The sequence below is a fragment of the Lolium perenne genome, chromosome 5, assembly GCF_019359855.2.
Source record: "Lolium perenne isolate Kyuss_39 chromosome 5, Kyuss_2.0, whole genome shotgun sequence".
In the NCBI taxonomy this organism is placed as follows: domain Eukaryota; kingdom Viridiplantae; phylum Streptophyta; class Magnoliopsida; order Poales; family Poaceae; genus Lolium; species Lolium perenne.
This window is the reverse complement of record NC_067248.2, coordinates 1,258,487-1,272,664: the sequence shown is the minus strand read 5'-3', so window position 1 is coordinate 1,272,664 and position 14,178 is coordinate 1,258,487. Positions and strand designations below refer to the sequence as shown.

The window sequence follows — 14,178 nt, the reverse complement described above, 5'->3', positions numbered from 1 at the left end:
TTTGCTCCTCTTCAAGTAACTTTGTTCTTGGTGTACTTGTTCTGCTTGTGGTTTGGCCAACGCTTGTACAATGTGTATAGAATTTTGTGTTAAATGTTTGTTGTTTATTTCATGCAAGCAATTTCAGTGTGTTGTCTGCTTTTAGTTTGTCCCCAATCAGACCATAGCAAAATAAAGAAGTACCTTATTTCTAGTGTTGATTGGTCAAAATGGGAAGTACCTTATTTCTAGTGGTGATGTCAGTCTTCCCTTCGAGATGTCACGTCAGATTTTTGTTTAGTGGGGGGAGAGAGAATGAGAATAAAGAGAGAGAAGGTTGTCTTCCCTTAGCTAAGGGATAATCTCTTAGAAAATAAAGGAAAACTATTTTCTCCATTGTATCACATATGTCTTCTCTTAGCAACAAATTTCCTATCAAAATTTAATTATTCATGTTAATTGTTAGAGATGGCTGTAAGAGATAATGCATTGTATGACTTATATCTAACTAGCAAAAGTGTCCGTGCATTGCACCGGGACAAACAAATATGATGCTTAGGGCATCTCCAACGGGGAGACCTACATAGGACATTTTTCGCGTCCGATTTTGGCTATTTGGGTCAGCCTCCGGACACACGGATAGGCTGGGACATCCGCTACCCATTTTAGTCCCCAACACAGCCACCCAAAAAATATTCATCTTCTTGTCTAGCAATACAGTTCAGAAATCAGCCACCCTGCCGCCCACTCCTGCCGCTGCCCCAACGGCTCCGGTGAGCTCCACCGGGATCTCCTGGAGGCGCGCACTACCGGCGTCGACCTAGAGTCGCGCGCTCGTGGCCAGAGCGGCCGACACGTGGCGAGGCGAGGCCCCGCGCGGCCAGATAGGCGCGGCGCGGCGAGCCCCCGCCGGCCAGGATGGCACGGCGCGGCCAGCACGGCACGCGAGCCCTTGCGTGGCCAGAGGCGCGGTGCGTGGCGAGGTGAGCCCCGCGCGGCCAGAGAGGTGCGGCGCGTGGCGAGGCGAGCCCGCGCGGGACGAGATGGCGCGGCGCATCCGGGACGGCGCGACGAGCCCCCGCGCGGCTAGGGACGGCGTGGCAGGCGAGGGCGGCGTGGCCGTGGCGAGGCGAGCCCCCGCGCGGCACCCTCTTCTCCAGGCCGTTCGCCGCGGGCGCGGCCCCGTTCCTCGCCGTCGACCTCCCCGGTCACGGCCGCTCCCACGGCCTCCACGCCTTTGTCCCCAAGCTCGAGCCTGCAATCGACCTCCTTGCCTTCTTTCACTCCGTCTAGGCCTCCACTGTCGCCTTGCTTGTCGACATCGAGGCCGGCGGCGTGGAGCTTGTTTCGCCTTCGGCGACTTCCGGCAGGTGTGAAAAAAAGGAGGCGGCGGCGATGGGTGCCTCCATGCGTAGGCGACGGCGGCAGTTCACGAGGCGAGCCAAACTCTTGCGGCTGTATCGACGATTTCCATGGGAGAAAGGAGGACAGAGGAGAGAGAATGGTGCGGGAACTACTGGGTTGCCTTTGTCTCTCTGTCAAATGGGCCAGAACGCGTATCCGCTCGGACAAAACAGCCACAGATGGACGCGCGCTCATGTCCGGCTCGCCCCAAAACGCTCCCAGATTTGAGTCAGTTTTAGGTCAAACCAGACGTCGGGAGGATCCGCTTTTAGGATGGGTTGCCCCACTGGGTGCAGTTTTGACCCATCCAATGTCCGTTTTTTGGTTTGGGTCTCCCCGTTGGAGATGGCCTTATGAGTAAAACAACAGTTTTTATGAGGATAGATGAATCCAAATTAATCCATCAGAAAATTCAAGTTAGACTGTCAATTACCATATTTGAGTAACCAACCATGCATCTACCACAGGCTGTCATCAACTAAAACAAACAAAGATCAGCCTAAGCCCAAGTAATATAGGCTGAAAGCAGATATATGATATCCGAAACCTCTCACGTTCTATTATGTATAAAAGTTGACACAATCGCAAGAATCAGCTTGCAGCAGCAAAACGTACCAAAGCAGTAATCAGTACTCCAGCCATATCGTCCATAGCATTGTGTCAATTTTAAGTGGGAGTTTAATAATTAGCTGAATCGTGCATGCCATTGAGCTGCTCAGCATCGTCGAGCGCCACTAACCCGCCCTACTACACCTACTTGAAAGCAGCGTGGCATCGCCACCGTCATGGTCCGGCGGGATGATTACAGATTACACAAGTGGTACGCCCGGCGCCAGCAATACCGTTCGTCATGGGGGCAACCTATCTGACCAATTTAACTCCTAATTTTCCAACGGAGTCCTCCAATTCGATCTTGTGTAACCCTAGTAACAAAATTCAGTTTACTGAAATTTCTGCAGTCTGATAACTCTAAACGAGTGTAAGATAGCCAGCTTTGCTAAGAACATGTACTGAATTTCAAGAACAGAATCGTGGGACAAGGAGGGCATGTTTCTGTGTTATCTGCAACTACTTGGTTGTCTAGAGACCGCGGTTCAAGTGGAGGTCGCACCACCATTGGTGGAGTCCGCCAAGGTGCTGCTCTGTTTGGCTCACCGTACGAGCAACTAAGAGAAAGAGAGCGAAGGGCAATGCTTCGGGGATGCGAGAGGCAGCGATTTGTAGCGGACAGGGGTGGCCGGCGCTGGTTGGGCCTGGCGGCAGATAAGGGAGCTTGGGCGGGCGATTTTGGGCAGCGACGAGCTTGGCCTGACGAAATGTTTTTCCACTTGCGGATGGCAATGGTGTGTAATTCTTCCTCAGTTCAGGGGTAAATCAGTCAAACAACGGATAACGTACCACGGTTGCATTGCAATTTAATAGTAAAGAAGATGTCTTCTCTAGCTGATGTAGCGGGGTAAAGGAAGGCATGCCTTCTCTACTATTGTACATGCCCTAACACTGTTGTTGTGCTAGTTAAAATTTGCACTTCGATGGTTGGTTTCAATTGGTCAAATGGGATGAGTAGTTTTGTGTATACCGGAAGCATGAAATCTTCATGAGATGCTTTGATTTGTGTAAACCACGGAAGTGAAGTATAACACCCCAATCTCACGGATACAATTTTATAAAAGCAAAGCTGCAGAAAAAAATAATCCAAAAATATTCAACAAATCCATTTAAAAATTCCATCATTTTAAAAAGTCGGCGGAAAAAGTTGAAAACAACGTGGACAGATCATACTCTTTCTTCAATCTGTTTTAGTAGCGACCAAAAATAGCTTGAAATCACACTCTTTGTAAGACTCTCCAACCATCCCATCCGTTACAGCTTAACTACCTATAGGGACACATATTCTGTCGGCGTGGGGATGTGATCTCAAGGGGAGCCAGTGCTGGGAACGGCGTGGGGATCAATTGCCACCGCAGGAAGCGACACAGGATAATCTGGCTGATTACTCCTATGCAGGAAGCTTGGGTCTGTATAGCCAGACCCAATCATGGTAGGCTTGTTCATCACGTCCTCCAGTTCTTCTCTGAGAGCCGTGATCATTGATAGCTCGTGTTCAACTAGCTAGCACCCTCCTCTTGGCCTCGAGCATCCTGAGATTGAACCTCCACCACGCGCGCGTGGAGTCCATGTCATTTTGACGGTACCGCTTCTGTCTCGCCTGATCAGGAACCTCAACAACAGTCTGGCTCGCAATAATCTTGGTATCATAAGGTGCAACATGCCCAAACTGCAGGCAAAATTAAAGGAGAAGAACCAAATTAGAGAGGAAAAGATTCTAGGGTAAACCTGCAGGGAGATAAAAGGTAGCTAGGTGGAGAAGATCCAGATCTTACTCGGCTAGGAGGATACACGCAATGGCGCATGTGTCGGCCCCTGCGATTGAGAGGCAGCCCAGCATACGGGATGGCGGCGTCCGGCAGCGCGAGGCGCGCCTCCAGGACGCGGATGCAGCTAGGCCTCCACCTCGTCCTTCTGCTTGCCGATGTCGTCGTGGAACTGGTTCATCATCGCGTCGACGCCTTCCGTAGCCGCCATCTTCATCCTAGCCTTGCAGTAGAGCCTCTGCGGGTTCGTGAGATTGTATCCGGAGTGGCCTACGCGCACGCACTCCTGCATCCTGTCTGATGCGCCCAAGGGAGCGTTTCCGAACAGCTTGAACTCGAGCTCGCCCGGCGCGAGCTGGGTTATAGCCAGTTCTTCCTCGATGTCGGCGACGGAACGGACGTGTACGATGGGTGGTGGGTTGGCCGCCGCCATTGTCGATCTACACCTGAAAAGATCGCGTGAGATCCTATGGGGAGGACGTACGATGGGGTGGACGATGGGAGAACAATCGGCGTCCTCGATCTATAGGTCTGGTGTGGGGTCTGTGGTGTAAAGGTATGAGATCGTATATGTTAGGAAATATTAGGCGTAACGGTATGATGAGATCGTTTAGGCTGACAGGTTAGTTCTGTGCTCTGTTTTTTTCCCTAGCCGCTCCCTGTTTGTGCGCACATGACCTAGCTCGAGAGAATCAATCTGTCCGGTAGGCCATGCCTGAAGAGAAACCGGCACGGCCACCGGCACAGAAGAAAACGCAATATCTGTCGCACGACCTCGTCTTGCAGATCCTGCTTCACCTCCCCATCGGATCGCTGCTGCGGTTCACCTCCGTCTCCCGGACGTGGCACGACACCATAACCGGCGACCGGAGTTTCCAGGGCCACCACTTCCTCCTCCAAGAGCCAGGCGCGCGTGCTCATCAGGCCTCGGATCAGAAGCTACGCGGCCGAACACGCTCCTCGTTACACCAGCCCCGGCTAAACCGGTGGGAGAGGAAGAGCCGGCCGGACACCGCGACCCTCGTTCAAGCCACTAGTAGGAAAAGTGATTTTAGTCCCGGTTTTTTTAGTCCCGGTTGATAAGGGCCTTTAGTCTCGGTTTTGCAACCGGGACTAGTCATTCGGGACTAAAGGCACTCCCCTTTAGTTCTGGTTGTAAAACAAACCGGAACTAAAGGTCCCGCCACGTGGGCTGCTGGCGCGCGCCAGGGCGAATGACCTGGTGAATTCGGATGTAACTTTTTTCCACGATCATTTTGTTATATTATACATTTTTTTCGATGTCGTGTGTAACCAGAAAAGCCGTTTTACCCTTTTCTAAACTTTTTTTGCAAAAAAATTCGAAATTCAAATTTGTTAATTTCCCCTATTAGTAGGTTGCATGACAGAGAAATCTCAAAAGATTTAATTTTCTATTATTTTCTTTTATATTTTACAAAGCTAAAAAAGGCAATCAAAGAATGGGTGGAGGTGCGTGGGAAGCTAAAAAACCAAGAAAGCCTTTAGTCCCGGTTGATATTAACCGGGACTAAAGGCTTTCGCCGCGGATGCATCTTGTCACCGCCCCTTTAATCCCGGTTGGTAAAGGTTCCAAACGAACCGAGACTAAAGCCTGTGTTGTTTGGACCGGAACTAATGCCACTCATTAGTTCTGATTTCTATTTAAACTGGGACTAAAGCTTCCATGGATGCTGGACGAAAGACATTTTTCTACTAGTTAGCCATGGACTCCCTTCCTGAGGACGAAGCACGGCGGCACAAGTTGCCGCACTGCGACGGTCTCGTGCTGGTGCAGACGAACGGCTGCCGGGTGCGCGTGCTCAACCCGGCCACACGCCGATTCCTCACTCTCCCCCCCGACTGAGAGCCAACGCGGTGGCGCGCCTTTCGAGGGGGCGTTCGGTCTAGGACACGATTCTCGCTCAGGTACCTACAAAGTTGCCCGCTTTTTCTACCGCTCTGGTGGAGCCTCCCTTCTCACGGGTGTTTACCCCAGTAATCTTGGGATGGGGAGAGACCAGCGGTGGCGCGCGAGACGGCGGTGCCGCCGCCGTACCCTGCTTTCGCCGGCCAACCAGCCACCTACTTCAAAGGCTCCTTGCTCTGGATGATCAACGAGTCGCTGATTCTAGGGAACCGCGATGTGGCCGTGCGAGGTTTGCTCCGCTTCAACTTGGAGGATGAGTCCTTCAGCGTCATCCCGGCGCCTCCTGGGTGCCCGGAGCTCGATCTGGTACTCCACGTCCAAATTGGCGGAGATCCGCGGGGAGCTGTGTCTTGCCCACCTTTGTCCGCCCAACCATGGAACACCAGCTACTACTCAAGCTAGCTAGCCGCATAGTCTGGATATGGGCGTGCGATGGTGCAACGTCACGCCATCGACGCTCCAAGCTGCATTCATATGATTGCGGCGGCAATGACGGTGTAGTGTTCCAGAGGGGATCCTGCATTCTCGAGTGCTCCGAAAGATGGGGGATAGAAGGCGTCGTATCTCTAGCTAGGATATGGATCACTTGAAATATCACCATCCTGACAAAAATAACCTTGTTGAGTACACAGAAGAAGTTGTTCATGGCTACGATGTAATCCCCTACATTCCAAGCATGGTGGAGATCTAACTAGCTAGGCAGTAGGAAAATACGTGGGATATGGGAAAATATATACTAGTTCGATCGAATTTGGATCTGTGTCAATCATGTTTTCGAAATCTGTACCGCGCGCTTGAATTGCAATGATGGACAACGCAAGACCGAAATTCTATTGGCGGGCGTGGCAAGACAATCTATACCTTTTTTGAGGGAAAGCCACCACGGCAACTTTATTAGAAATTAAACCACAATTACATCGTCTAGTAGTTTGCTCACTATACAGCTAGGAGGCTCATCGACCCAATTACAAGAATTTTGAGATTCAAGACGATGCCTAGCAAGAGTATGAGCAACTACATTAATTTCCCGTGGACAATGTTTAAACTCGACTTTCCCTATAGCCGCTACAGACGCCATACACTCAGCGAAGATAGCAGCTGAAGAACTCCACCAGAAATCTTCTCCATTGCAAGCATTCACCACTTCCAAAGCATCTGATTCTGCTTGGACCGCATTAAAACCCAAACTAGCTGCTAGAGCAAGACCATTGCGCATGGCATATGCTTCTGCTGCCGCTGCCGAATCAATATGTTGTAAATAATAGCATGAGCCAGCTATAAATCTTCCCTGCGTATCTCTAATAACAGCTGCCGTAGCACCAGCTTGGATATCAACTTGAAAAGCAGCGTCCACATTCACTTTCACAAATTTGGAGAGAGGACGAGACCACTTCATCGTACTCGGACCTGCGTCACACGTGTATGATTTCATAAAATTTGCAGTCAGTCCAAGTATGGATGTAGCACATGTTTTCACCTGCGGAACAGGTTCACCGTGAGTTCTTTTTCTCCTCAACCACCAAAGATACCAACATGTGACACCAATCAACTGTTGAACTCGTATTTGAGGCATATTTGGCATAGAACTAGCTGGTTGTCTCAGCAGTGTCTCCAGAACTACTGATCCAGATCTATCTTCACCAACTACCTCATTTATAATGGAGTCCAGCCTTAGCTCTTCCCATATTTCCTTAGCCACCGGACAAGAAAAAAGTAAATGGTGAACATCCTCAGCAGCCACGGTGCAAATTGGACATTGACCAGAGTCTCCAATATGTCTGTTAACTAAGATTGACTTAAGAGGAACCGATCCATGAAGGGCATTCCAAAGGAATATTTAGGTGAATGCCCCTGCATTGTCTATGTGTTTCCTTTTTTTTCATATCGCACATGAAAACATAATACACATGCGAATTCAGATTCATAGAAAAATATAGTCACGTAATATTCGAAAAAATGATTAAAATGTAGTTTAATAAAAACTCATTCTTCAATATCATATGCATCAAATAAACGGCCAACAGTTTATCTCTTCTTTACTAAGACACTTGCAAATGCCAGAGAGAACTGAATCAGAAGGAAGGATCACGGATAAATAAACATTACATATTGTCTCTCCCAGACCCACCACCTATCTTTTGTAGGTATGCGATTGGGTCTTCCACCCCCGTGTCGGGTGACTCGAGAAGCAACCCTAGCCACCGCCTCCCTACCTCCCACTTCCCCATCCTCCCTCCTCTCTACCGACGCTAGTGCGCGCGCAAGAAAAGCCCGTGAAGCTGTGGGAGGTGGCAAGCTCTCCTCTCGCATCGTGCACACGGAGGGTGCGTTGGATCGGCGGGGACGATCTCCGGGCGGTAGCGGGGTTGGTTTGAGATCGACATGATGGGATCCAGGGCGGGCTCCGGGGCGGCGGCGATCTTCGGGGGTAGCGGGGCTGGTCTGAGGCTGGCGTGGTGGGATCCTGGGCAGGCTCCAGGGCGGCGACGCGCAAAGTGGGAGGTCGGGGCTCGATGGGCAGCGGGCCGGCGGCCGGAGCTCCCTCGACGGCGGCTGGAGCTTGCTAGGGAAGGTCTAGCCGTGGTCAACACCCCTCGCTCGGTTGTGTGGGGTGTGGAAGATGGAGATGATAGTTGGAGATAGAAAGGAGATATGCAGGTTTTGGAAGATATCAACGAAATTTCACCCTATGTCTTATTCTTTGGCTAAATACGTGAAAACTTATACACCTTTAGAAGCGAAACGGAGGAAGTACTACCTCTATTACTCCCACTATGAGCAGTCTTATAAATCAGAGATAGAATGAAAGAGAATTTGCTCTAGAACATTCCTTAAAATAACGCGTTAGTTAAAAGTTTTACATATCTTTCCGTAAAAACTATTCTTCTAGTCTATAAATTTTACATATAGTCGGCGTGTTTCGTATCTCATTGCGTATCTCCCCACATGAAGAAAAAAGCCCTCGGTTGAAGCCCCGAGCCAACCCACATCGCCACTCTTCACTTTCCAACCCTCTTTTTCGCTGTGCCGATGCTGGCACGGACCATAACGTGTCGTTAAAATTTACGGTTTTCACAAATGCACTAGTATGGAGTTTAACAACGGAGATAATAATTAGAAAGAGCCAAAAAGAAAAAGAGGAGAAAGGAACTTGTCAAAGCATTGTTCCCTATACACCCAGAGATTTTTCAGGGAATGGGTATTTTTAGTGCTATGCATGCTAGGTTTGCTTTTCAGTCGGCTAGCAAACTATAAAAACGTACCGGTGGTCGGCGATTATGATGCCTCGTACCACTGGTTTGCCAGATCAGCGCCTGTAGCTCAGTGGATAGAGCGTCTGTTTCCTAAGCGGAAGGCCGTAGGTTCGACCCCTACCTGGCGCGCATTTCTTCTGTTTTTACGCATCCCTTTTCATCAATGTTATAATTACTGTTGTTAATCTTTTTACGCGCCCCCCAACGCCCGAAGGCGAGCGTGGTCATCCCGGCGCGCGGCAGGGCTGGTCCTGGTCGTCGCCGTCCCCGAAGGCGCATCGGCATTGGTAACCACCCTACTACTTCCTCCTCGTTGCTCCCTCCTCCTCATGCCACGTATGTTCGACGGAATGCCTGTGTGCAGCGCGCGGTTGGGGCTGGCGTGGAAGCACGGCATCATCAGAGGGGAGGGCGGCTTCGGGTCCACCGGCGTCTGAGATTATCAGTCAGTCAGGGTAGATGAATATAGGTTTTCTGGTGCTTGTTAGTTAGGGTAGAAGCTGGATATGTAAGCTAGTTTTGCATATGGATGTGCTAGGCTGATGGTTATATATGGTAAAATGAAGGAACCTGCTGGCTGAATCGTCATGTGTTGTTCCGAGTTCCCATTATCCACATCGCATCTCTGAATATTTCAGCCTAAGGTTCCGACAGTCTGTCTGTCTGTCTGTCTCGAAGGCAGCATTTGCTTCAGGTTTCCAGCCTTGTGGAAGCTTCTGGAGTTCAGCTAGGGACACACCAGCAGTATCAAGGTGTGCCGCTTCACTCCCATCTTTTCTTCACATCCTTGCAGTTCAATGACATCAGAAACAAAGAAACCAAGATCCAAAGTATGATCATAGGATGGTCTAATTTAGAGCTCTGTTTGTGCTGACATTACAGTACAAACTGCATACGTTTGGTGTGGTCTCGTATCTGGAAAGTTCTACTGGACTTATTTGTGTCCGAGGGGTTGTCTGTAAACCTCTTCATGTTGCAATATTTTGTTATGGATCCTTCGAGGCAGTTAGCTATGGAATTTCTTCAAGGAGAGGTAGTGGCCAACTATGATTTCCTGGATGAATTCCTGCAACCTGTTTACTTCTGGTTGGTAGCTAGGTTACCTTTTCTTTTGTAGACTGCTGGATAAGTCTGTAAACATATCAGTTTGTAATATAGATCTTGTTTCATTTTTCTCTTTTTCAGGTCTAGCTAAACATATCAATTTACCTTTTCTTCCGTGTGGCAGTTGCTGGATAAGTCTCGACTCATTTTTCTCTTTTTCAGGTCTAGCTAGATTGAGAACTGACACACGGCCAACTATCAGAAAAGGCACTCCTTGGCATTTTGAAGGATCATGGGTAACTATTCTCACAGTCCTTCTGGACCAATATATTTCAAACTGTTATTTATCCTCTATTTAGCAGTGAAATCTTTGCACCCAATGGACAGAGTAACCTGCTGAAGTTGAGTATTTCGGCTCCCACATAAATTCTTACGGATAATTAAACTAGCTTTAAAGATCAAGGTGCTTGCTTTGTTTGTCCTGCGAAATATCATATTAACTAAAGATAGTCTTCTACGAAATGGTAAGATGCATTGCCAAATTTGTGGTCAGGATGAAACTATTTATTCATTTGTTTCTGCCACTGTTCACTTGCGAGGTTTGTGGAGGATATAATCCAGTGTGATCTTTTTTCCTCACAGATATTCCTGATACATTTTATGTGCTATTTGGTGCTTGATTGCTTAATTTAAAGTTTCTAGTTACTGTCGGCATTGCAGCAATCATTCTTGAACAATCTGGCAATGTTTCTTGAAATCAAGCTTGCTCTGAACAAAAGAGAATTTCTGACCCTTTCTTATGACGAGTCGTGCCTAAACCTCTGATTCTTCATGTAGACAAAGTAAGAAAATGGATTCTTCAGAAGAAACTAAAGGACGGTGAATCATTCATGAACTACAAGGGGCAAGGTGAGGTTGACTGGAGGTCCTTTTGCAACCTGAATACTTTTGTTTGTTACTGGTAGTCTTATTAGGTTCACTTTTGATAGTGGTATGTTTCACCCCAAACTGATGTGAAAAGTGGCATGCCATCTCAAGTGCTCGCTGGAGTGCCTGGATGGGTTGCTCGCTCCAGGTTAGCTTTTGCTAGCAATCGACGCATGTTTTATCATGTTGAAGACGTCGTGTTTGGTTCCTGAGGTGTCACCTTTTTTTTTTTTGACAACTCAAAATCTCTTTATTCAATATCAAATAGTGCTACATCAGAGACTAACAAAGGAATTAAACTCGGTGGTGGATCATCCAACCAAACCAAATGGTTTGAGAATTTTGCTAAACAAGCTAATTCATGTGCTACTGTATTTAGCTCCCATGGTTCATGGATGAACTCAATCTTAAAAAACTTCTGATGTTCCAGGTAAAGTTGTAACAATATTAGTAAGATGTAGTAATTCTGTGTTCCAGGTAAAGTTGTCTAAAAAAAAGAATGAACATTCTGACTTCTGATGTTCTGCTCAAACAGTCCACAAGTAATTAGCATCTAGGTGCCCACTAAAGGTAATTATAATTTAGCAGCAAAGGAACCGATATTATTTTATTCATAGTGTTTCACCATGAACAAACACATATCCTACAGTAGAGAAAATGGTCTATTGGGTCTCAGACAACAAGATATGATTCCAATTCCCCCACTGCAAACAGTTGCCATAAGTTTAAGCTTCAGGATAATACTTGATCATGCCTTGCACTAAATGCTCGCAGTACTATGATCACTATGCAAAGTTAACAGGCCACAGTACAGTCATAACCTCTTCAGCAAATCAAGGATCCAAATTTGAACATAAAATTCTAATATAGATAACTGAAGAGGCGTGGTCAAGTATCGGCTGAGATGTATCGACTTCTGAATATAGATTTACATAGACCTGTCTAGTCTGTTAGTTCACATCCAGCAACTTAGTTATTCAAAGGAGGGTGGAAAGACCCATGCATAAACAAAACACTAGACACGAATAACCTAATGCCAAAATAGTCACCCACACCTATACACACCAAGGAAAAAAATAGCGCGCTAAACAAAATAGCGTGGCCTTCCAAAATATGCTATGAAGATTATAACGTGCTAATAGCACGCTATTTTACAAAATAGTCTTTCACAAAAAGTTAAAAAATAATAAATGTAGTATGTATACTAAGGATTTCAGCAGCTAAAAAATTATCCACATCACAACGATCAACAAATCAAATTGACAAAGTCCTGATGGCACTGAAAGACAAAGATTTGTCAGTCTAACAAGTGAACAAGTAGATAACTAATTAACCTGCCAACATGCAAACAATTAAAGAGCCAACTACATAGCAGGAGTAGTAATTAATCAAAATGAGATGAACTAGATGGATAATGCATGCGGTCATCATCTGATTCAGAAGAAGAACCGCATATTGCAACTCATCACAATGAAAAACTAGAAGCAACTTCTTCTTCTTAGGCAGATTGCATCAGCAGCTTTTACTCGTTGTGATGTTGATTCTTCTTCTTCTTCAACATGTACGCGTGGTGTGAGGAGGAGTGAGAATTGTCGATGTGCTTCTGTGGTTTCCAACGGGTTGAATGGCTACAGTTAGAATGGGGATTTCGAAAGCTCGTGGGCTAAAAGATCCAAAATAGCTAGTCGGCTACTCAATTAATTGCCCTTTAAAAAAATAGCACCGCTACAATGCTATAAAAATAGCGTCACTATAACGCTACGAAAAATAGCGCGCATAGCGTCGCTAATAGCGTGATTAGCGCCATAGCGAGCCAAATGTGCATAGCGTAGCGTTCACTCTCCAAATACGCTATAGCGCCGCTATAACGCCGAAATAGCGCGCTATTTTTTTCGTTGATACACACTCAAAGGTTCTGTGGTCTCGACGTAGGCGAAGGTCTGGTGGCTGCTGTAGTTTGTTTTGAATTCGGCAACCACCGTCCCCTCGTTCCTTTCGTCTATCTCTACCACAACGCGCTGTGTCTTGTTTCCTCCGTCGCTCGGCTTGTGTTTGTGTAGTACTAAACCTCTCCCTGGCTGCCATTGCATCGTCAAGACGTGGTCGCCGTGGTAAGTAAAGTTTGGATGTGTGAGCTGATGCTTGTTCATCTGCACGCTGTACCAGCGGCTCCATGTACATTGCTCCATGACCCACACCTCCGTCTTGTCATCCTGGCTGAAGGCGATGCCCAGCCTCCCGCGCACCTCTGTAAGGCGCCAGCAGCCTGGTCTGGACAACTCGTCGGGGAGAGGCCTGATGTATGTGATGTGCTCGTTGCCGAGGTCGAAGGAGACGACCTTTGCAGCAGGTTCCTTCACAGCCCAGTACGCTGCGCCGTTGACGCTCACGATGCCCGTGTTAACGTCGTAGGTCTCTTTTGGACTGCCTGTGGCGACAGTTCTCCAGGCCGCCTCCCCGAGGGTGAAGACAGAGACCCTGTCGGACAAGTAGGGAACGTGCACGACCTTGTACCGACCCGTCGCGGGATGGTATCCGAAGCCATACATCAGGTACGAGCACCAGGAGTATTTGGCATGCCGCAGCGGTGGTATGGCCAGCGCCTCGCCGGTGACCGGATTGGCCAGGGTGATGCTTCCACCGGGCTTTTGCCGGTGTCTGAATCGGTTGTCGCACATGCAGACGAGGCCGTTGCAGGTGCCAACTAGGTGCATGCCCTTGAAGGCGTCGCCGGCCCACAGGTCTCTGCTCCCGGTAGGGCTACTGTCCGATGACGATGACGGTAGGTCCTCGATGAGGTGTACAGATTCTTTGGTGGCGACGACCGTCCTAGGGCGGATCTCGGTGGTGGTGCGCGTGTCGACGGTGTCGCGCCAGAGCTGGCAGACGAGGCGGGATCGCCGCCGGGCGCACGAGGGTAGCCGAAGCAGGATCTCGACGAGGACGTCGGTGGGGAAGAACTCTGCCATTGGTACGGTCTCTATCTGATCTTCCCAACTATTTTGTTCGTGTTCCTGTTGGTCTTTGGCCTTCAGCTTCTAGTAGTAGCCACGGGACTCTTGTGTCCACATTGGACCAGACCGGAATTACCCAAACGTAATATACACGGGATGCCGTGCAAGACACGGACCAACACATCAATTGGTAGGAAAAGCCCTTATGTTTCCAAGTAAGACACGATGTGGTGAGTTGTCAACAAAGCAACTCTGAACCTGCTATAGATGTACTGCGTACTGACACATTGGTTCTGAATTTGTATATTCGCTGA

At 48.2% G+C, this 14,178-nt stretch overlaps 1 protein-coding gene, 1 long non-coding RNA gene and 1 other non-coding gene across 3 annotated transcripts; 2 read left to right on the top strand and 1 right to left on the bottom strand.

The window, feature by feature from the left end:
- The first annotated feature begins 8,995 nt into the window (after positions 1–8,995).
- Positions 8,996–9,068, top strand: TRNAR-CCU (transfer RNA arginine (anticodon CCU)). Its single transcript has one exon. It is a non-coding gene; the product is annotated as a tRNA-Arg (tRNA).
- Positions 9,069–9,593: 525 nt separating this feature from the next.
- On the top strand, positions 9,594–10,969 carry LOC127319791 (uncharacterized). Its single transcript, XR_007862683.2, has 3 exons — positions 9,594–9,691; positions 10,206–10,279; positions 10,821–10,969. It is a non-coding gene; the product is annotated as an uncharacterized lncRNA (long non-coding RNA).
- Positions 10,970–12,793: 1,824 nt separating this feature from the next.
- LOC127319758 (F-box protein At3g07870-like) lies at positions 12,794–13,879 on the bottom strand. The gene has a single exon (XM_051349736.2). It carries the CDS (start codon positions 13,877–13,879, stop codon positions 12,794–12,796), a length of 1,086 nt encoding a protein of 361 aa, XP_051205696.1.
- Between the last annotated feature and the right edge of the window lie 299 nt (positions 13,880–14,178).